This window comes from Chelonoidis abingdonii, chromosome 15 (genome assembly GCF_003597395.2).
Source record: "Chelonoidis abingdonii isolate Lonesome George chromosome 15, CheloAbing_2.0, whole genome shotgun sequence".
Taxonomy (NCBI): domain Eukaryota; kingdom Metazoa; phylum Chordata; order Testudines; family Testudinidae; genus Chelonoidis; species Chelonoidis abingdonii.
The window spans coordinates 34,974,874-34,997,833 of NC_133783.1; the positions used below are offsets into that span (position 1 = coordinate 34,974,874).

General features: G+C 39.1%; 1 protein-coding gene across 8 annotated transcripts in view; it reads left to right on the forward strand.

Annotated features, from left to right (window-relative positions):
* CPEB3 (cytoplasmic polyadenylation element binding protein 3) overlaps positions 1 to 21,180 on the forward strand; it is a 180,760-nt gene extending 159,580 nt beyond the window's left edge. For all 8 annotated transcript variants that reach the window (XM_032770264.2, XM_075072703.1, XM_075072706.1 and 5 more), the window contains 2 exons: positions 9,822 to 10,003; positions 15,582 to 21,180. In XM_032770264.2, coding sequence (XP_032626155.1) covers positions 9,822 to 10,003; positions 15,582 to 15,809 — 410 coding nt within the window. In that variant the 3' untranslated portion in view covers positions 15,810 to 21,180. The remainder of the gene's footprint in view (positions 1 to 9,821; positions 10,004 to 15,581) is intronic.
* Positions 21,181 to 22,960: the final 1,780 nt, after the last annotated feature.

Genomic DNA, 22,960 nt, shown 5'->3' on the forward strand with positions numbered 1-22,960 from the left:
TTTATTGCCGTATTGGACACAACGATAGTTCCCCTAGATTGTTACTCTAGTAAAAGGCATACTACTAATATGTGCCCACGGTCAATGGACTCTGCTCAGTTAGTGGTGGGACTTTCCACTGCCCCCTCGGCCGGACGAAGACACCACCCCAGGGATACATTCTTATACACAGGTACAAACAATTACACATCACTCCTGACGTATTGAGGTGCAACCTCTCTACGTAGTTAGGTACAACCCCTCTACATAGTAAGGTGCCGCCTCTCATCTTGTACAGATTGGTTCGATCAAAACAACTCTATCCATCATATTACCCTTTTGCCCCTGTCATTGGGATGGGTTAGTCTGTTCCTTGTTATCTGTGTGGAATGTGCAAGTATGTGAATGTTCTGATCTCTAGTGTTCAGTACCCTTTAGGTATGTATCTTCTTGCAGCATCAGCCCTTTCCTTGCCAGCTTCTATGAGCAGGGCCTGCCTCTGGCTCACAGCTTCACTTTGCTTTATGTTACCAAAGTCTTGACCATTACTTTAGTTCAGGCCTCATACCAGGCCTCTGATACCAAAGTTTATATCTTAGGGCCTCCTAAGGGAAAGTGTGGTACCCTTTCTGAATGGAGGAGGCAACCTAGTGACAGGCGATGTGGAAAAAGCCGGAGTACTTAATGCTTTTTTTGCCTCGCCCTTCACAGACAAGGTCAGCTCCCAGACTGCAGCATTGGGCAGCACAGTATGGGGAGGAGGTGAGCAGCCCTCAGTGGTGAAATAACAGGTTAAGGACTATTTAGAAAAGCTGGACATGCCCAAGTCCATGGAGTTGGATGCAATGCATCCAAGGGTGCTGCGGGAGATGGTCGATGTTATTGCAAAGCCATTGGCATTTGAAAACTGTGGTCCAGGGAGGTCCCAGATGATTGGGGAAAAGGCAACTATAGTGCCTATCTTTTTTAAAAAGGGAAGAAGGAGAATCCAGGGAACTACAGACCAGTCACTCTCACCTCAGTCCCCAGGAAAATCATGGAGCAGGTCCTCAAGGAATCCATTTTGAAGCGCTTGGAGGAGAGGAAGGTGATCAGAACAGTCAACATGGGTTAACCAAGGGCAAGTCATATCTGACCAGCTTGATTGCCTTCTATGATGAGATAACAGGCTCTGTGGATATGGGGAAAGTGGTGGACATGATATACCTTGACTTTAGTAAAGCTTTTGATACGATTTCCCACAGTATTCTTTCCAGGAAGATAAAAAGGTATGGATTGGATGAATGAACTAAAAGTGGATAGAAAACTGGCTAGATCATCTGGCTCAGTGAGTAGTGATCAACGGCTAGACATCTAGTTGACAGCCACTATCAAGCGGAGTGCCCCAAGGGTCGTTCCTGGGGCTGGTTTTGTTCAACATCTTTATTAGTGATCTGGATGATGGGATGGATTGCACCCTCAGCAGGTTTACGGATGGCACTAAGCTGGGGGGAGAGGTAGATACACTGGAGGGCAGGGATAGGGTCCAGAGTGACCTAGAAAAATTGGAGAATTGGGCCAAAAGAAATCTGTTGAGGTTCAACAAGGACAAATACACAGTTCTGCACTTAGGCAGGAAGAATCCCATGCACCGCTACAGGCTGGGGACTGACTGGCTAAGCAGCAGTTCTGCAGAAAAGGACCTGGGGATTACGGTGGACAAGAGGCTGGATATGAGTCAGCAGTGTGCCCTTTTTGCCAAGAAGGCTAATGGAATATTGGGCTGCATTAGTAGGAGCATTGCCAACAGGTCGAGGGAAATGATTGACACTGGCGAGGCCACATCTGGAGTATTGTGTCCAGTTTTGGGCCCCTCATTACAGAAAGCATGTGGACAAATCGGAGAGAGTCCAGCGGAGCGCAATGACAGGGCTGACCAGAGGAGGGGAGAAGTGGGGCAATTTGCCCCAGGCCCCAGGCTCCAGGCTCCACAGGGGCCCCCACAAGAATGGCTGAGGCTCCCTCCCCAGCCCCACCCGACTCCATTTCCGCCCCTCACCCAGAGCCTCAGCGCATCCAGCAGCATCCCAGACAGCTTCAGCATGGCTCCGGCGGGGCCCCTGAGCCCCGCCCCGCTCAGAGCCATGTAGTAGGGGGGTGAGGTGCAAGCTCCAGGCTGAGCAGAGCCCCGCCCCCTTACCACGCGGCTCTGAGAGGGGCGGGGCTCAGGGGCCCTGCTGGAACCGCGTTGGTTCTATCGAAGGACACTGCTGGGTGGGCTGAGGCTCCAGGACTGGAGGGAGCCGGGGGTAAGGGGTCAGGGGGGTTGGCTAAGGGGCAGGAAGTCCCAGGGACAGTCAGGATGGAGGCAGAGGTTGGGGGGGGGGCGCTCAGGGGACAGAGAATGGGAGGGTTGGATCGTGGGTGTTCTGGGGGTCTGTCAGGACTCAGCGGGGGTGGGGTGGATAGGGGTCGGGAAAGTCAGGGGACAGGGATTGGGTTGGGGTCCCAGAGTGGTGGTTGGGGGAGTTTCTGGGGGACGGTGAGGGGAAAAGGAGCAGGATGGGTCGGGGATTCGCAGGGGGGGCGGGCATCGGGGGGCAGGAAGTGGGGTGGTGGGTCAGATAGGGGGCAGGGCCAGGGCTGTTTGGAGCGCACACCTTCCCTATCCCTAAAGCTCAATTCAGCAGTTTGAGGCTGCACAGAAGAGCCAACGTTAGCTTTCCAATTAGGGCTACCACCCTTTCACTTCTCAAATGCCAGTATAGTCTAATATTTATTTCATGCCAATAGGGAGATTCATGTCAGGGAGAGGGTAGCTCATTTAAAATTAGCACTGGAGGGAGGGATACACATGAAGAGCAATATCTTCCCAACTCTACCTGCCTTGCATTCCCTGAGGCTCCAGAGGGGTTAATTCAGTGTTCTCAAACTTTTATACTATGATCCCTTTCACTAGAAAACCTCTGAGTGCACCCCCCCCATTATAAATTAAAACATTTTTAATATATTTAACACTAGTATATAATGCTGAGGCAAGCAGGGTTTGAGAGGAGGCTACACTCGTGACCCCGTAATAACCTTTTTGACCCCCACTGAGGGGTCCTGACCCCCTAGTTTGAGAACCCCTGGGTTAATTTAATTTAGCACCCGTATCCATCTTACATGCATGGTGCTATTTTGGCATTTTAGTTTTATCACAACATAGGCTCATCCTCAGATTACTGGAACAAGCTCAATAGCCTAGTTCTATGGAATTATGATACCATAAGCTTATACTAAAGACAAAACCCACAGATAACTGTCTCCAGTTTTGTGAGGGACCCATGGAGCCAGTTCCTAAAGAAACCAGATAAAGCATAAGAAGTTAAGTCCATTAATGGCTATTAGCGAGGATTGGGAAGGATGGCATCCCTATGCCTCTGTGTTGTCAAGGTGGATATGGATGGCAGAGAGAAGTCCCTTAATCATACTGTTAGGTTTCTCCTCTGGGCACTAGCATTGGCCATGTCCGATAGACAGGAATACTGGCTGAATGGACCTTTGGTTTGACGCAGTATGGCTGTTTATATGTTCTAACCTAAATGAACCCAAAGTTATGGAGACAGATATGAGTCAAGGAAGCCAGCAGAGTATCAGAAACCTGGAAAAATCTCTGACTGGATGGGCTCAGGCATTTGGTCACAAGCTGTGGTAGTTCAAAAGTTTTTTGATTTTTTTTTAAGCAGATTTTTTTTATTTTTTCTTTAAGCAATCAAACACAGCAAGCAGCAAATACTTGGCGACACAATTCTGAAACCCCAAACCATATTCAGGTTTTGGCAGACTAATTTCAGCTTTTCAATTAAAAAAACCACAACAAATTTTGAAGGAAAGCAGACATTGTTCATGATTTTTTTTTTCTTTTTAAAAACACCTAATTTTTGATCCAGAAAATATTTTGACGGAAAATATTTGTCCAACCCTTTTAATGAGCTTTAGTGCCTTTTAGCACTAGCTGATGCTGAGAACCAGTGATACCTTGTAAAGAAGTTTTCTCAAAACTGGGTTTGTGCCGAGATGCACAAGGTTTATTTTTCCCAGGGCCATCCGTGGGGGGGGGGGCAAGTGGGGCAATTTGTGCTGGGTCCCACAGGGTCCCCATGAGAATATAGTATTGTATAGTATTACAATTTTTTTTATGGAAGGGGCCCCCAAAATTGCTTTGCCCCAGGCCCCCTGAATCCACTGGGCGGCCCTGGGCAATGATGATTAGGGGGCTGGGGCACATGACTTATGAGTAGAGGCTGAGGGAACTGGGCTTATAGTTAGCCTGCAGAAAAGAAGAGTGAGGAAGGATTTGACAGCAGCCTTCAACTACCTGAATGAGGGTTCCAAAGAGGATGGAGCTAGGCAGTTCTCAGTGGTGGCATATGACACAACAAGGACAATGGTCTCAAATTGCAGTGGAGGGAGGTTTAGGTTGGATATTAGGAAAAACTATTTCACTGGGAGGGTGGTGAAGCACAGGAATGGGTTACCTAGGGAGGTGGTGGAATCTCCTTCCTTAGAGGTTTTTAAGGCCCGGCTTGATAAAGCCCTGGCTGGGATGATTTAGTTGGAGTTGGTTCTGCTTTGAGCAGGATATTGAACTAGACCTCCTGAGGTCTCTTCAAACTCTAATCTTCTGTGATTCTAGCTTCACTTTCAAGGTTCTTGTGCACTAGCACAACACAGCAATGCTCGAATTGGCATAGCCAACTTGGGCAGGCAGAATAACCTTTAGTGCCTCTACATGGACCCATAGAGCTGGTTTTGTGAAGGCTTGTACTTTGTTCCGCCACAGAAGATCACTTCCACCTCCAAGTTCTACTAAGAACCTAGATTTGCTCAATCCTGACCCTAAACCTCAGTCAGCCTGTTTGTCTGTCCCTTTTCCATCGTTCCCTAACCAGCCTGTTCTGTACTGCCTTTCCCCCGTCCGAGTCAACCTGTCCTAACTAGTAAATGTTTTATATATTATAAAATAAAATAGCTATGTACTATCTTAAGAGTGGGAAAGAGCAGCAACTGATTGCAAAAGGGGTCTGAATCAAGTGAGTCGGTGGAGGGTGCCAGAGGTATTAGAACCATCCCTGTATGTAAGAAATACCAAGTGGAATGTTTCATATCTATTTTTTAAAAATACACTCTTATAATTAGTTTTAGTGCGGATTTCTGTTGTTTAAAAAAACCTAAGTTTGAGGACCAATTAGATAGTGTCCCTTTAAAGTTTTTCAGTTTATTATTTACTATTATTATATTTGTATTCTTACAGTCCTGGAAGCCCTAGTCCTGGACCAGGACCCCATTGTGTTAGGTATTGTACAAAGAAATGTAGCCCCTGTCTGCAAAATACTTTCTAGAGAATGTTAGATCCCACTGGGCCCAAAAGATAGGTCTGGTTAAATAAAATATATAATATTCTAAAGGGTTGCTCAAAACTTACTGTTAATATTGTACAAGTTTTAATGAATTGTTTGGATTTAAAATATTGCCCTACGATGTTTTCAAACTTGAACACTGCTGCAGTGAGTTAATGCATGAGAATCTGAACATGGAACTGGCTAGAAAATCTCTACAAACAAACTTAAATTGGCTATTTTTTCCCAAGCAGAGCTGAAAGTTAATGTTTGTACATATATTAGGAAATTTGGTTTTAAATAATAATTTTTAATCTGACAGCGTCCTTTTTACAAACTCACTAAATCATAAACTCTAAACTAGTTTCAACTTGATGTTTTTTATAAGGACCCAATTCTGAAAGCTGTATACATTAATCATATTAAGTTTAGTGGGGGTGATTGCATACTAAATATTCAAATCATCCAGTTTTTAAAATTTGCACTTATCGGTGACACTGTAGTATATTTCCATGCAAATATTGATGTGTATGTATGGAGGCACCAACACTTATGAAATCATCACAAGTATTGTGATTTTATGAACGGCAAGAGGCTCAGAAATTCATCTTCAACCGCCTGCAGCTTCTGCTCTGACTACTTCTGCTTGGTCCAATTTTGGTTGTTGGGTTTAGTGTGCAGGTGCTGGGTGGTGTTGGTGGCCTGTGATTTACAGGAGGTCAGACTAGATGATGTGGTGGCCCCTTCTGGCCTTAAACTCTGACTGTGACCCAGATCATCATTAACTGAGATAGGAGGGCAGAGAGGATCCTGGCAGGCAGCCCCCTTCTTGCTCCCAGCACAGCAGCTTTCCCTGGAGACTCGGAGGAAGCTGGAGGGCACTGCTGGACCCTGCTGCAGGATGGGGCTGGGAGAGGAGCTTGAGGGGATCATTAGAACTTGCTGGAAAAGTGGCATTTTGTGGTTGCAGTGCTGGAGCCTGCCAAGCGCGTGAAATAGAGGTGCTTATGTTTGTTGTGGGAGTTATGAAGAGTAAGGACAATCCAGTGTATGCAGCATTTTGCCTGTACTGGGCTGTTATGGTTTGGAACCCACCAGGAGGGGATGCAGGACAGAATTGTTCAGAAAAAGAATGCTTCCATCTCAGCTACTTAGCCTACTGTTGCTTGGGGAACTAGTATTCCTACGGCAAAAGAAAATCCCTCTTCATCGCTGTAGGCTGCATTTCTGCTACAGGGTTATGCTAGGATAGCTATGGCGCTATAGCTATGCTGTTATAAGTTCCCATAGCATAGAGGGTCCTCAGTCTACAGAACGTTATTGCGAGTCACCAAATGGCATTATTGCAAATGGTATTTTGATCTGAATGTGTAGAAGTTAATTCTCAAAGAAATGTTTGTCAGCTGTAATGTAGCACTTTCTTGAAGTTGAACATTATCACTAGTAAAATTGGTTCTTTGCCTGAATTTCTCTGTCTAGAAACTGTCTAAGACTTTCTTGAAACTTCTCCTTGGGCACAGAGTTGAAGTCTTTGAATCATGCTCTGAGAACTTTGGTAACTCAGCCAGAAGTTATGGATATATTACAGGAATGGGTGGGTGAGGGTCTGTGATGTGCAGGAGATCAGATTAGATTATCACCTCCGGCTTTAAAATCTCTGAAGATTTTGCATGGTGCCAATATACTAGTCTACTTTTGGTGGCTTACCATCATTGCACTAAAGTACCCTTGAGAGAGAGATTTTTTTGTTTTGTAAAACATGGGCTATATGTCAAAAAATAAATTCCACTGTTTTACATCATTTTAAATTCCAGTTTTTCTAGATGACCTATGTAACCTGGATTAGCTTCAGTGCTGTCAAGTTAAAGAAGTTGTCATAAGACAAGATGAAGACTTAAAAGAACTCTATGCTTCTGCTGCTAGATTTACCAAAAAACCCTTAAGAAATTACTGCTTTGGGGAAATCTGAAAGGCACCATCATTTGGAGAATCTACATGTTTTCTCTTACTTATACATTTTTTATTTTAAATTATCCCTAATGATACACCATGCATGTTTCCATTCCATTCTTTATACAGTCTCATTCCATGCTTTCCTTTTCAATCATTTTTGCTGTCGTCGCTTTCTAAAGCGTAGTCTTAATTGTACCAAAGCCTAAGAAGTTAAGCATGTTTTCCCCACTGATGTTTTTCTGTTACAATTGTAGTACTAGGACTATATTTCTGCAAATATTGGGACAAGAAAAATGAATTTTGGAAAATCAGATGTCTGGCAAAAATTTTAGCGATCTTTCCAACAGAAGCTTAAGGTATACTATTGTACAGTATCAATACGGCATACATGGATTGTAATCCTAAAGCATTCATCTCAACCAGTAATAAAAGAATATAGCACGAGAAGATACTCAAAACCTTCTCTCTGGTACAGGATTTATTGCTTTAAATATATTTAGAAGTCCCTGCTTTGCCAGATTCTTCTAAATGATTGTTACAAGATATCTCTGGAGAGACAACGAGAGAGAGTAGCTACCAAAGTGTGATCAATATAGGAGATGACAGGTTTGTAAAACCAGATATCTAAATATATTTGCAGTATAGAAACACTGTTTTACTTGGGTAACTAAACTTGGATTATCTTTGTCTTCAAAGCCAAAGATAGTGGTAAAGGGAAGCTTAACTACAACATATAAATTCAGTACATGTGGTGTGACAAGGCAACTAAATGACACATGAACCTGATGCAACACATCATATTTAATTTTTTTGAAGAGAAACCAATTAGCTTGCCATTAATTAACCCCTTTCCCCCTGTTTGAAAATGCTCTGATTTAAGGGATTTTTGTGATGCTGGTGTACAAGAAGTTTGTCTGTGAATATATATGGTGTATATAGGGAATAGAAGATAGTGGGCAGTATGACTTGAGTAATATGATCATGCTCTAAAGATGACGTGTCATAATTTGAATGGCAGAAAGAAATGGAACTAGAAGCTTAGTGGGTGGGGTTATTTTTTGAGTTACTGTTTTGGTTGTTTCATTATGCTGTATATTGGTTTCTTCCGTTCCTGAGCAGCTGTCCTCTGAGGATCATATATTCCAAAATTGTATTGTGGCAGTTTTCTTGTTTAGAATAGATGTTTACCATTTATGTTTGTCATTCATTTGTGGGGAGTTTTATTAATTTAAAACAACTTGGATGGTGGTACTAGAATATCTGACAGTTTGGAAAAGTTCTGACAGTACCATAATGTATAACTTATATAATATGTATGTTATATAAACATAACTCATTCACAAGCGAGAGTATATTGTGGCAGGTAAGGCTGCAAAACAGGTTCCATTGCAACCCTTGTTCTTGTGTGCTTTTCTGAATAATTAATCTTTTGGGATCAAATTTTCCATGTTTGTTTTCTACTCAAAGATGAATTTTCTGCTGAAAGTTTGAAGGGTTGGGGGAGGAGATGTTTAGCTGTTTCAGTCGAAAGACTGAGGGGGGGGGGGGAAAAAAAACCCTGGAAAAAAACCCAAAGCATATTCTTTAAGAATCTGACCCAAAACCCACTTAAGTCTGGAAAAAAATATGGGAGTATTTCCATTGACTTGGGCGAATCAGGCCCTAATTTAGCTAGAGAGGAAACGGTTAATGTGTGAAATGGTGGCACAGTCTTAGCCTTTAATTAAAGCGTGATTTCCCAGGTCTGGGGAGTGTGGAAATTAGATTTCATTTAACAAAATTAAGAACATCTGAACTTTACATACTGACATGTGGAATGAAAAGTTGTAAAGTGCCCGGTTCAGGACAGATGCACTTATATGACTGTGCATATAGCCAAGTGTACCTAGATAGTTAGAGCATGTAATATGTGCAAGAACAACTCCAACAGTTTCAAAAAACCCCAAGGAAATAAATGCATCTCTGAGACCAAGTGGTTAAAATAACAAGTCAGGAGATGCAAAATCTGAGGTTCTACAGACAACGCTCATTTGTCTCCATTATGCACATATGGTGTATTTTTATTTCTATTATTCTCATTAATGTATAGCTTAGTATATTACTATTTTTGTCAGTAAACATATACCATCAATATACATGATGCAGTAGGGCCAAGTTAACCACTGTTGGAGGGAGCAGGAGAAATCTACATTTTCTGACAGTGTGATTTATAACTGTTTAACCTCAACATTGCACTAATGCATTTTTTGGAATCAAATGTAATATGTAACTAAGAAAACACTCTGCTTGGGGTATATAACAGAATCCTAGGAAATCTTTTCCTTAGCACCTTCACCAATATATCTTTGCACTTTCAGTATATTTCAGATGGGTACTGGGATTCTTTGACCAATCCAACTTTCAGGTCCCTTTACTGTTTTCCTAAAGTACTGGAAGAAGGGTAAATAGTCTATTTTTAAAGCTGCAGGCCCATGCATAAAACCTTTAGCAATATTGAATCTACAATGTTTAATAATTGTTTTCTCACAGTTGAACTGGCAATGATTATGGACCGTTTATATGGAGGTGTCTGCTATGCTGGCATTGATACAGACCCAGAATTGAAGTACCCAAAAGGTGCTGGCAGAGTGGCTTTCTCCAATCAGCAGAGCTATATTGCTGCTATTAGTGCTCGCTTTGTCCAGCTCCAACATAATGACATTGATAAACGGGTAAGTAAAACAACACAGAATGGAATGGTTGCTGTTGATGATATTATACAGCTAAAAAAACAAACAAACAAACTTATTTTTTAAAATTGTGTGGGAGGATATTGTAGGCTGTGTTCTTGTCTCATATCTGGTAATTCTTTAAAAGCTTACTTGAGGATCCAAAGCACGATGAATATGATAGGCCTAAATATCTAGCTTAAGAAACTTCCATGTCAAAAGTGGAAAATAGTTGGTGATACATTTTGGTTTGTTTTTGTTGTTTTGTTTACCTTTTTTAAATGATGAACCTGCATAACTTCAGCAAACAAATATATTAAACAGTCAAAAACATACATTTTCTACCCCTTTCTCTCACCTTGTCTGTGCCTATTGTAACCCAGCACTCCTCACTATGACTTTGTTCCTTATTCACCCCAGTGGTTTACACCCATCCATCCCAAACAACAAAACCAACCTGTAACTTACTACATGTTTGACAAATATAAGCTTCCTGTTAATGTAACGGAGCCATTTAGGTGTGTACAGACATACTTGAGTAACCATATGAATTTATTACTGTAATACTTCTCCTCCCTTTTCCCTCATCTATATTACATGTTAAACTCTCTCTTGTGCCTTTATAACTGAATTATGACCCCTTAATGACAGGGACCATGTGTTTTTATTTGTTCTTTCAAATGCCTAGCAGACCTCTGCCCAATGTATAAATAAATTATACCGAAGATACATGGGTAGTGTTATCCCAAAACAATGTTATCAAAATTGATTTAAACAAAAATCTTTCTAACTTAACCTCAAACTCCAATCTACATCAGGGATCGAACTGATTAGAAATGAAGAAAAGGCTTGCATGTTTATTCCAGCATGGTTGCCTTATTTTTCTTTTTCGTAAGGCAGATGAATTTAGCTGAAAATGCTTAGTCGTCCAGTGAAACTTAGCTAACCACAAAAAATGAGAACCTATACATCCACAAGAGCTGTGTTTCTTTTTTAATGCATCTGACAGGAGTCTTGACTTCTTGAATATGTGAATCTATAGGACTTTACAAAATGAGTACACGGTGTAGAAAATCCTACTGTGTAATTGCCAGAGCATAGTAATCCACCACAAAAATACCTATGCTGTCTTTTGTTCATATCTGATACTCAAATCAAGGTGATTACCTTCTCAGTGAGAAGCAGTTGAAGCCTGGGTTTATTTTCTAGGGTTACTGAAAGCTACTTAATGAACTGTGAGGCTTATAAGATCCTAAAGTGAGGGAACCTCAAAAGTGGAAATTGACTCTCACAAATAAATGGGTTTTGTGGTTTTATGTTTTGGGTTTTTAAATACTTGTCAAAGTACTAATTCCTGCTTTGTTTGGCGTCAACATCTATACACTTAAAAAAATAAAATTAAATTAAAATTCCTGACTTCAGAATGTGTTGCTCTTGAACTGCAGTATGTTTAATTGAACAAGCAATTGTAGACTTTTTGGCAGATATAAGGTATTAAACACTAGTGCTATAATAATTTTAAATTCATACTATACTGTAGAATCTCAGAGTTATGAACACCTCGGGAATGGAGGTTGTTCATAACTCTGAACAAAACATTACAATTATTCTTTCAAAAGTTTACAACTGAACATTGACTTAATACAGCTTTGAAATTTTACGATGTAGCAGAAGAATGCTGCTTTCCCTTTATTTTTTACTAGTTTATATTTAACACAGTACTGTACTGTATTTGTGCGTGTGTGTGTGTGTTTGTCTCTGCTGCTGCTAGATTACGTACTTCCAGTTCCAAATGAGGTGTGTGGTTGATGGGTCAGTTTGTAACTCTGGTGCTCATAACTTTGAGGTTCTACTGTACTGTGTAACTTGATAGAGCTAATATCTGAAAAGCTTAAATTTCAATTTCTGACTTAAAGACAAGATGGGTGAGGTAATATCTTTTATTGGACCAACTTCTATTGGTAAGAAAAACAAGTTTTTGAGCTTACACAGAGCTCAAGAAGAAGGAGTTGAAGAGCTCTGTGCAAGCTCAAAAGCTTGTCTCTCTCACCAACAGAAATTGGTCCAATAAAAGATATTACCTCATCCGCATTGTCTCTCTAATATTCTGGAACCAACAGAGCTACAACAATTCTGCATAATTTCTGACTTAGGTTTTTTTAATTGTAACCATGGAGGTAAACTTTTGAAGTTCAATAGTAAGAATAAAATATAAAGCTTCTAGTCTGCAAATAAAAGGAAAATTCAGTGTTAAAGCTGACTCATGCTCCTTTATCATAAATGCACTGTATAAATGTTAGGCTCAGAATATAATTACTTTGACACTGAGTCATTGTAGATTTAACTTAAACATATTACTTTAGTGCTTTGTGAGGGAAAATAGGGCACAGCAAGGCTGAGAAAAATGACAATAATTCTAATGGTATTTTTAGCAATGATGTCAAGTTAACATTTAAGATGTGAAGCTACTTTTTAAATTGTCCAGTAGTTTAGTTTGCTTCTTGATCCAAACTGAGTTTTTCTAGGTCACTGGAATTGAAAATCTTGTTAGTGCAATAAGTGTGGTCTGTTGTAAAGGATATGATTGTAGCTACACATTTGAAAATAAACTTCAAAAAGTAGTTCTTGAAATGAGCTGGATTTTAGTGCCTTGTGTGTGTATACAGTGGACTAAGTGCCTTGTGTGTGTATAGAGAGAGCTTTTTCTGGAGGGAGGGGGATTTTACTTATCCAGGTTGGGGACGAGGGTGTCAGTTTATAAATGAACCAGCTTATGATCGAGTATATACGAGTTCATATTTAAGATAAATCCAAAGGGCTTTTTGGTACTAAAAAAATAACCTTTTAAAACAAAGCTATATCAAAGTAATCATGCAAATGTGTACAGGCAATACTATGATGATGAAATTCAACATTAGAGGACAGTATGCTAAACCACTTTGGCACTCACCAGAGCTAAGATAAATCTTCCTTTTCCACCCCAATTCTTGATCAAAATAAATTGCTAAATCCCAAGGTAAATAGCTTGATGGTAATGTGTAATAACTATGGCTATAATCCAAGGTTACCCATCAGCAGGAAAAAAATTAGGGTATATGCAGCTTTGAAATGGTCACTTTCTTAATAGCAAAGCTTTTATAACTTATCTCAAACTGTGTGAAATGTAATATTTGGCCATAAAGTAAAAACAGAATCTTCCCACTAATGCAGAAATAGATCCATGAATTGTTTGTATCCTTTGCCTGTAAGGGATATTTCTTTAACACAGAAACTATATTGTTTTCTCACTTAAATGTTCTCATGAAAGTCACTTTCAAAAACAAGATCTATCTAATAATCTATATGTTCTTATATAGAACAGTGGGAATATATTACCCTCATTACTGTGTGGTTGGCTTTTGTTGGTGGTTTTGTTTTCTATTTTGTACGCTTCCTTCTGCCTCCACCCTCTGCTTCTTTTACCATGCTTATATGGTATGTACCTAGGCAGCTGAGAAGGGATTCCTATGTACTGAAATGCCACAACTGCTAGATCATAATGTAGATGCAGTTTATGCTGCACTGCCATGAGTAAGATGGGCAGCAGGGGTCAGCATGAGAGAGAACCAATATCTTGCAAAACACTGAATATAGAGAAGTTGTTAGGAACAGTTACAGTCTGCCCTTAGGGTTGTCAATCATCCCGGATTGGCCAGGAGTCTCCTGGAATTGGAATCAATCTCCTGGTTGCTATTTAAACCAATCCGGGAGATTTTAATAGGCCACTAAAAGTCCAGCCAGCAGCTCAGTGGGGCTAAGGCAGGCTCCTTGTCTGCCCTGACTCCACATGGCTGCCAGAAGTGGCTGGCATGTCTGGCTCCTGCATGCTGCCTCTGCCCCAAATGCTGACTCCGCAGGTCGCATTGGTCAGGAACTGCAGCCAATGGGAGGTAGGGCGGTGCCTGCAGACAGGGGCAGCATGCAGAGCCACCTTGCCACCCCTGAGCCTAGGAGCCAGTCACTTCTGGGAGTCGTCTGAGGTAAGTGTTGCCTGGCTGGAGCCTGCACCCAATCCTGCACCCCTGCCCCAAGTCAGAACCTGCTCCTGCACCCTAACTCCCTCCAAGAGCCTGCACCCTGAATCCCCTCCTGCATACCAACCCTCTGCCCCAGCCCTGAGCTCTCTCCTGCACCCAAACTCCCTCCCAGAGCACACACCCTTAGCCTCCTCCTGTACCCCTACCCCAGTCCAGTGAAAATGAGTGAGGGTGGGGGAGAGTGAGCGATGGAGTGAGAGGGGGTGGGGCCTCAGAGAAGGGACGTGGCAGGGCAAGGGTGGTTGGGTTTGTGGGATTAGACAGTTGGCAACCCTATCTGTCCTGGTTACATGTGCTGCTTTTGTGATAGTGTCCAGCAATACTGAGCTTCTGCCAGAATTAAAGGCTTGAGTGGGACCACTATAGGCTGCATATTGTATAGTCATTTCTAGATCTCTATCAATTGGTTTAGGTAGTTAGATTTCTTTAAAATGTGCCCATCCACAGCTCTGGGAGCACATGCAGAATATTAGCACACATGTTCCTCTCCAGTAGATTACAATCCAACAATTGAAATAACTCAAAAACCTCTATTCACAACACCTCCCATAATTAAACCAATATCCCACAAATTAATGTACAAGAATATCCCAAACTAAAATTCCACAAATCCCCAATCCCACCTTCTCTAGAAACTGTATAAAAACTGATGGGCTTTGCAATGTAACCAAAAGGTCATCAAATTCAACCTCTGGCTCTCTCACTAAGAGTACCCTACCAGCGGCCACCTCCTAGACCCTCTACAAGAGGATAGTCCGCTCAAGGCCCTCAGCTAATGTCAACTGTTAAAGCCCATTTGCACCCTGCAAAATAATAGAGAAATAAATCTTTCTGCCTTGCACTTTTAATTCTTTTGTTGCTCAAGAGTGTCCCTGATTCCTTTTGGTCACAGAGATTATTAAAGTATGTTAGCATGGCATCCTTTGGGACCTACAGTACTTCAGCATTCAGACTTCCATTTTTTGAAAATTTCTAGAGTTAATAGTTGAGATAGTGACTCTTCCAAACATTGTACAAATTGTGATAATGCATTTAAACTTTTATTGTTGGTGTTCTGTTTTATGGTAATTGTACTTGTCTGATCATCCCTGCTTTGCATTTGGTACAAGAATTTACTCAAACAGCTGAGGTTCAACAATAGAAGTTAAATTTTTCCTGCTCCTTAACTCTTATATGCATCCACACACCTTATATGCACCCAGAAGCAGAAATTCTGAGAGAGAGACACACACTAGTTTCGCACATTTCCATCTTAGTTGAAAGCAGGAATTATGGAAAGCTATCAAAGCAAACTTCTTCATGAGATTTCCTGCCAAATTTTCACAAAAGTGGGTTTTAATAAGCATCTCAACCACGAAACCTTTGGAGGTTCAACCAGCATAACTTGAAAGGCATTAATGAGATCTCAAAAGGACAAATCAAAATACTATTCCTTTAACCAGCATTTGAATGAACTATGTAAAGCATTTGCCTTTCCTATAGTAATTTTTCTTTTCCCATTACAGGTGGAAGTGAAGCCATATGTGTTGGATGATCAGATGTGTGATGAATGCCAGGGCACTCGCTGTGGTGGAAAATTTGCTCCATTCTTCTGTGCCAATGTTACCTGTTTGCAGTATTACTGTGAATACTGCTGGGCAAGCATACACTCTCGTGCTGGGCGAGAGTTCCACAAACCACTGGTGAAGGAGGGAGGTGACCGGCCACGCCATGTTCCATTCCGCTGGAGCTGAACCCTATGCTTAAACCCAGCAGCAAATACTGGAGTAGATAAAAATTGAGGGGAAAAGGAGAACACTGCCTCAGGGCTTAGTATTCTGGAAATCTGTGCATTTGTCCTCGACTTAACGAAGATATGGGTCTTTTTATTACTATTATTATTATTTACAGTCACATTACTGAACTCAGTGTCCAGTATAATACAAACCGGCAGAGTGTAACTGTACTGATTTTGCACTTTGATTCACACAAACATCTGCTTGGTACCTTAATTTCCTACATAAGACTTGTCACTAGTGACATTACGTAGACTGCCATTCTCATCAGCCACCACTGGGTTGATGTGTATGTGATGAAGATTTTTTATTATAATTATTTTTATTTTTGAACTGGAGCATGCACTTATTTTCAGAAACTTAGACTTGCCCCTAGCAGATGACTTACCAAAGGTAATACTCACAAATAGGTGGCAGATGTAGCAAAAACTTAAACAGAAATTCAGCAATTAGTTTGGGTCATTTAGAGGTAGGAATAACCCTTAAAGAAAATAAGCCTTTAGTTGCTCTCCATTTTGACTTGTAAGGATGATACCTCATAAGCTGGATCAGATTTTTTTTCTCTGTTTTGCTGAAGGTTGTTTTTTTTTTTTTTTTTTAAGGTCTTAGTGTTATGTAAATGTATGCTGCAATAGCTTTTGCTGCTATTAAAATGGTATTACTAATACCATAATACTCTATTCAGGCTAGGGTATCAATTTAAAAAAATGAATATGTGATTAAAAATAGTGATGGCTGCTGAAAGGAGATCAGTATAGCATACAGAAAGCTTCCAAGGAAGGTCAATATTTTTGACTGCATGTTTACTTAATCAGGTTGCTGCATGCAATAAATTTTATATATGTCTAATATAAACGCTGCCCACAATGCACAAATTAAGAATCTATGTAAGCTAAAAATACTGAGTAAAGGAAAAAATGATTACTGACTGGAGGAAGGCATGCCTCCGTAAATGTAATGCTTCTGAAATTAGGATCAGCCCATTACAGAATGACCTATATTACAGCAAATATAAAAAGTAGATGTAGGATATCCTTAAAACAAATTTGTGGATGGTAGATGAAGTACTTTGCGGTGCTCTGTTAATATATTGTGCAATTTATTTTATATAGTAAAGTGATTATGTCTAGTACTGTGATCAAACTTAACTGTTAAAGCCTCATATCCAACATTAACACACTTTTGACAGTTTATAATAGGCATATAAACAAAAATATGAGCTCTTAGTTACAATCTCTCTCCTAATGCTTGCATCATTTATGTAGCTGCAGACCTTGTCCAGAGAACCAAAGAGCTCATACTAGCTTACATACACTATTGTTTAGACAGACTGTCAAATTAAGAAACTAGGCACATTTTTAAGAAAGTTAGGAAAAAAGTGGGGTTCTAAAAGAAATGTCTGCACACAAGTTAATGAGATGTCTGCTTTCTGGGTGTGGCGTTAACTCTTTGATCCCTGGATGTATCCTGTGATGCTTGAATACAATTAAGACCTGCTAACACAGTAGACATTTATTTAGCATGTCCTATGGGACTGTAGATAATAGGATAAAAACACACTTGGTGTACTTATGATTGTGAGACTGTGTACACTGTTCCCCTCCTCCCTCCTTTGTTTTGCAGTTTTGGGGACAATCTGACTGGATATGACACCGCACAGTATATTTAAATGTTCTGGGTTTTGTTTGTTGTGATGTCCTTGTTTGTGTCTAATTTAGTACGATTTTTTTTGTCAACGTGTAGTTGCAATTATTGGCTTTGAAAGAAACTTTTCTGTTTTTGAAAAAAGAAAAATAGTTTTTTACTGGTTTAAAATGCTTATTATAATTATCCCTTTCAAGGTTACTTCTGGGCTTTTTGGTGATATTGTGTTTTCCAGCCCAGATGTCTTTTGTTTCATCTGTAAAAGACATTTTGTTATGCACTACTTTTTGTATCTAGACAGTTTTCAACAGTCGGCCAATGATTTTTTTTTAAAGAAAAAGGCATGCTTTCTGACTGACATGATCTTTTGCAATACCTCAATTTTGAAATATAGGAAAGAAAATAATATTTTCTAAGTAAGTTTATTCAGAAAAATATATATTAATTTAATTCTGCAAGAAAATGATTTAACAGATGGGTAACTTTATTTTTTTCATGCTTATTTGCGTTTTTTGAAAATGAAGACATTAAAGCTTTATAACTGTAATATTAAAGATCATAGCTAACCTACAGAAATCTACCTAATTATGTGAAATAAGTAAACCTTTTTGAAGAAATTCCCCTCTTTCATGTAGACACACACCCTAGAGAGAGAGACAGACAGATGATGTACAGTACAGCATAAAGTTGGATTAAAACTAAACAACAAAGTTGTAAAGAAAATGTGTAAACACAAACTCCATTTGGTGCTGAAAGTTGTGAACAGAAGGTGAAGAAATATTTTCCCTTAATTTGTATATTTATAATCAAGTGTGATTATGCTTGACTGACCAGAATTGTGAGAGTTCTTCTGTTTGTATTTTTTAAAGAGAACTTTTTTAGTTTATTAAATTATAACATGCTCCCTTTTGTTTTGTACATTTGAACAATAACCCCTGAGTTATTAATGTTCTATTAAGAGGGTCCTTCAAAAAAAATATTTTTTAAAATAAGGTGTTCTGAACTGCAACTTGATTAAGAAACCCCTGGGTACAACAGGTCCTATTGTGGCCTTTTCTGTTGTGAGACTTGAACTAGTTGATTTTTTTGAAGGCTAACCTAACCTCGACTATTTGTTGTTATGTGCAATACTGTTTGTACTGTTTGTATATAAAAAAGAAAAATGAAAAGAAAAAAGGCATAAATCTTTATTGCAGATTTATTTTCATTGCAGACTTTAGACATTGTGATTCACTAAGATCATTTTTCTACTGTCAAATATGTACCTTTTCTTCATGCTGGTATATTTTCAATAGTAATGTAGCCTTTGTACTGAGACAAATTTTCATTGTTATTTTTAGAAAGATTTTTTGCTAAGAAAAAAATTAAACATATTTACATATTTTTCATTTTTATTTCATATTTTCTTTAAGGAGTGCTTTCTCAACCATTAATATAGTTATTTCTGGGAGAGACTTTCATATCTGGTCAATGTCATTAATATTATTTTGTATTTTTACTTGGAATAAATTAATTTTATGATGCTAATTCTTTAAAAGTTTATTTTTTTCATTTTCAGTTATTTTTGAAGCTAAAACCTTTGTAATATTGTTACTAAAGTGTCTAGTTTTTGAAATGCAAAGCTTTATGTATTAACTTGCTGATGTGGTTTACAATAGTGAGGCAATGATGAAAATGGTTATATAAAGTGATTGGAAAATGTAATGAATAATTGGGCAATAAAATGACAGAATGAAGCAGAAAAATATGATATTTTGAAAAGCCTTTTCCTTTATCAAAGTGATTTAGGGAAATAATAGGGATGTCACAGTACCAGTTCACTGTCTAGATTTATACAACACCAGTGCTGATGAATGCTATTGCCATTATCATGAACTAAAATCTTCTGAAATAATTGGTGTATGACCCTGTCTGTTCAGCATAATGCTCCATTGCTTTTTTATCATGAACTTATTGAAATTCTTCTTTCAAACACTGTCTGCAGTTGAATGTCCTAAAATCTGCCCTATCCCCTTTCAATGTGTTCTGCCACCATCTTTATTTATTTATTTGTCCCCTTTCTGAATAACTTCCCTTCTTTCATAATTTTTCATTGATGACATGAACAGCCTTAGAAGAAGTAAACATGTTAACACAGGTAACTATATAATTTTTCCCGTGGAGTTACCATGTATTATTGGTAGCCACATAGTTAATGCAAAATAATGCATATCATTTTCTGGTTGCAGTGAAGTAACCCATATCACCACTACATGTGACAATTTGTTTGGCCCCTTCATCTTTTTCAATTTTTATTTGCTTTTCTTTTTTGTCTGTCTTTTTAGTCTCTTGCATGTATAGCATCCGTGGCTGCCATGAAAGCGTCTCTTCACAGTCACTTCACTGCTGCTCACCTACCCTTCCCTTTCCTTATTCTCCCAGCAGAACCCACATCCCAGAGCCAGTGACTCTTTACTCTGGCGCCTAAAACAATCCAGATTGAAACTGGTGTTGCGTAAACAGGGCATACAATGGCCTTCTCTGGAGAGATCAGTTATTTCAACTGGTTTATTAATGACCTTTCATAACTAATTTATGCTGGTGTGATAGAGGTCACCTATAACTTGTAGAAAGAAATGCATCCAGAGTTGGGCCATTGTGTATATCCTCTGTGTATTCAGTTCCATAAGTAATGTATAGACTAGATCACTAGAATAGTGAGGTAAAATTTAGACTAAAATTACGTACTACTGGTTGGAATATATACAAATTGCAATATAAAGGAGTTTAAGGACTGAAGGGGGGAATAAAAGAATTTCTTAAGTGGTACAAAGTTTATGCTTAGATTTATGCCTACATGCTTGTGTTTTATAGCCTCCTAGCAAGGCATGGGGTAAAATAAATTGTATTGCAAATATGCTGTTAGCAAATAACTTGCTGATTTCACTCTCTGTTAGAGTAGTTTTTTAAAAAAGCATTTAACTGGGAAAAGCTCCCATGTTAATATTTCAGTATTGTGACATCTCTACTTGCAAGATATGAGTGAAAGATTAGTCACAGATTTGTACAAATGTCTCTTTTGTTTAATCTGGCTTGTATGCTTCTTACACTGGTTTGTATGATGTCAGCTCCTTTTTTTTTTTTTTTTAAAACCAGACATACTTCTCAATCTCAGCTGCTATAGTGTTCTGTCATGCCACAGAGTGTTTTATAGTCATGTTGGTGACTACTCTATACCCCAAATGGGTAGCTGGTCAGGAACTATAATGATCATATAATTCTAGCACATTTAAATTTCTATGGAAACAAAATTTAGCAACAAGTAGAAAACCAGGGTGCTAATATGGGATAATCATTTCAGCTATTTTTTCCTGGATGTAGTTCTGTTGGGGTATAAAGTATTAGGTATTTGTAATTTTGCTGTCAAAATAATGGACATAACTTTTAGAGTATTCACAGCTAAGATCTCTGTACTTGTTTTTCAGCTAACTAATTTTAAATGTACTGTATCTTTTATTACATGTTCTCTCGGATTGTTTTTGCTAGTAATCCTAACAAGGCTTCTACTTTTTTGGCTTGGACTAATGCTTGTATGGAACTGCAGTACTGTGACTAAACATGGAGCTCAATGCTGCTATTGCTTAAACTTTGTAGTTTGGACTTTATTTTTTCTGTAATAACTTATTAAATCTAGTTGTATGAAGTACTGTAACTTGTCATCCTTTGCACATTCTAAAGAAAGCTTGGGGAAGGTACTTTGGGGATATATGATAAAAATCAGAATTTATACTAAAAACCTCTTTACATTGATTAGTTAAGCAAAATACACCTGCTCACATGCACAAAAACTATGCTGGTCAGTCCCCGCCCCCGCCCCCCGCCCCTTTTGGTGTGAGTTCCACTTTATCTCCCCCTCCCCCCTTCAAAATGCAAGTTAATTTGAGCATGTCTGAAATCTCCCAAAATCACTCTTAAATTGAACATTAAGGCATTAATCTAATTAAACTGAAGCTGAATATAGAAATTTTACTTCCTATGAAATTAGTATAAAGGGCGTAGGGCTTTTTGGAAAGGCAAAACATAGTTAACATTTAACTGTATTGGTATCAATTTTGCTTTGGTACCAAATGAGTGATGCAGAACAGATTTCATCATCATCTCACAGAAATGTAAGTAAGTAGAATTAGTTGTTTTTCCCTAGAAATGTGATTTGAGTACTGAAATACACAAAGTTTTTGATACTTATTTCTGTCAGACATGCTTGGGAGCATACAAAATGTGACAATCCAATTTCTCCCATATCGTGGAGTTTATAAACATGCCCAAAAGGTAAGTATAGGGTAGCTTATGAAAAGCCTGTTTGGCACTTTTTGACTGGAATAAATATTGTCCAATATATTCCAGTGCTGTAGAGATTGGGAAAACCTTCAATAGCATTCTGTGAGAAGCTGTAAAATTGGCTGTTCTATAAGAACCTGGAAAAGGTCTCATTTTAGCACCTCCCACTTCTAGGAGTTTCAATCTTTCACAATACTACTCCAAACACCTTTTAAAAAAATAAACTCTTGAGATAAATTCAGAGAAGCCAACAAATACTAGATGTTTCATTTCCATTGCACTTGTTTTGTCTGTAGCTTCACACCAGCCACATGCTAAATGTTGGACTCATCAACAAGAGACAGTTCTATGACTATGTATTTAGTCTGTGCTTTGTATTTTAAGGACAGGAGGGAGGAAAAATTAAGCAAAATAAACAATTAGAGCAATGTAAAATATTTCTTTAAAAGGGACTCTTGCTCCTATCTCGTGAACTCACCTTTGCACTCCTTCAATCCTGGTGCAGCGTCTATGCAGGACTGGTCCCCCTGTGTTAAGTTAAAGCTGCCTGAAGATTGCTGTATTTTATACCAGCTGCAACATGCCATAAGGGACCAAAATACCACCTAAATACTGTTATGTCAGCAGCAGGAAGAGTGAATGACATAAGAACCACTACTATAGCTCTGTCACCACCTTCTTGTGGCTGATTTATATAAGAAAAGCACAATATCCTGGTAAAATTATCTCCACTAAAAATTACAGGATGACTGCATTGTGTACATTGTGGCTGGGATTATAGATGGAATAAATGACTGTATTATGAAAGGGAATGCAAAAAGCTGGCTGGATTACTTGGGCCAGCTCACTACCTCACTGCGTGGAGCCCCATTGGCATGCACTATGGTAGACTATGCTCTTGCTTAGCCACATGGAAATAATTAATTAATTTTGCAAACTAGACAACATCAAATTAGGCCTGAATAAAGACTGGGAGTGGATGAGTCACTACAAAACGTAATTTTCCCTCTGCTGATACTCACCCCTTCTTATCAACTGTTGAGAATATGCCACTTCCACTTTACTTGAAGTGGCCTCATTAGCACTGATCCCCCACTTGGTAAGGCAACTCCCATCTTTTCATGTGCTGTAATATATATACCTGCCTA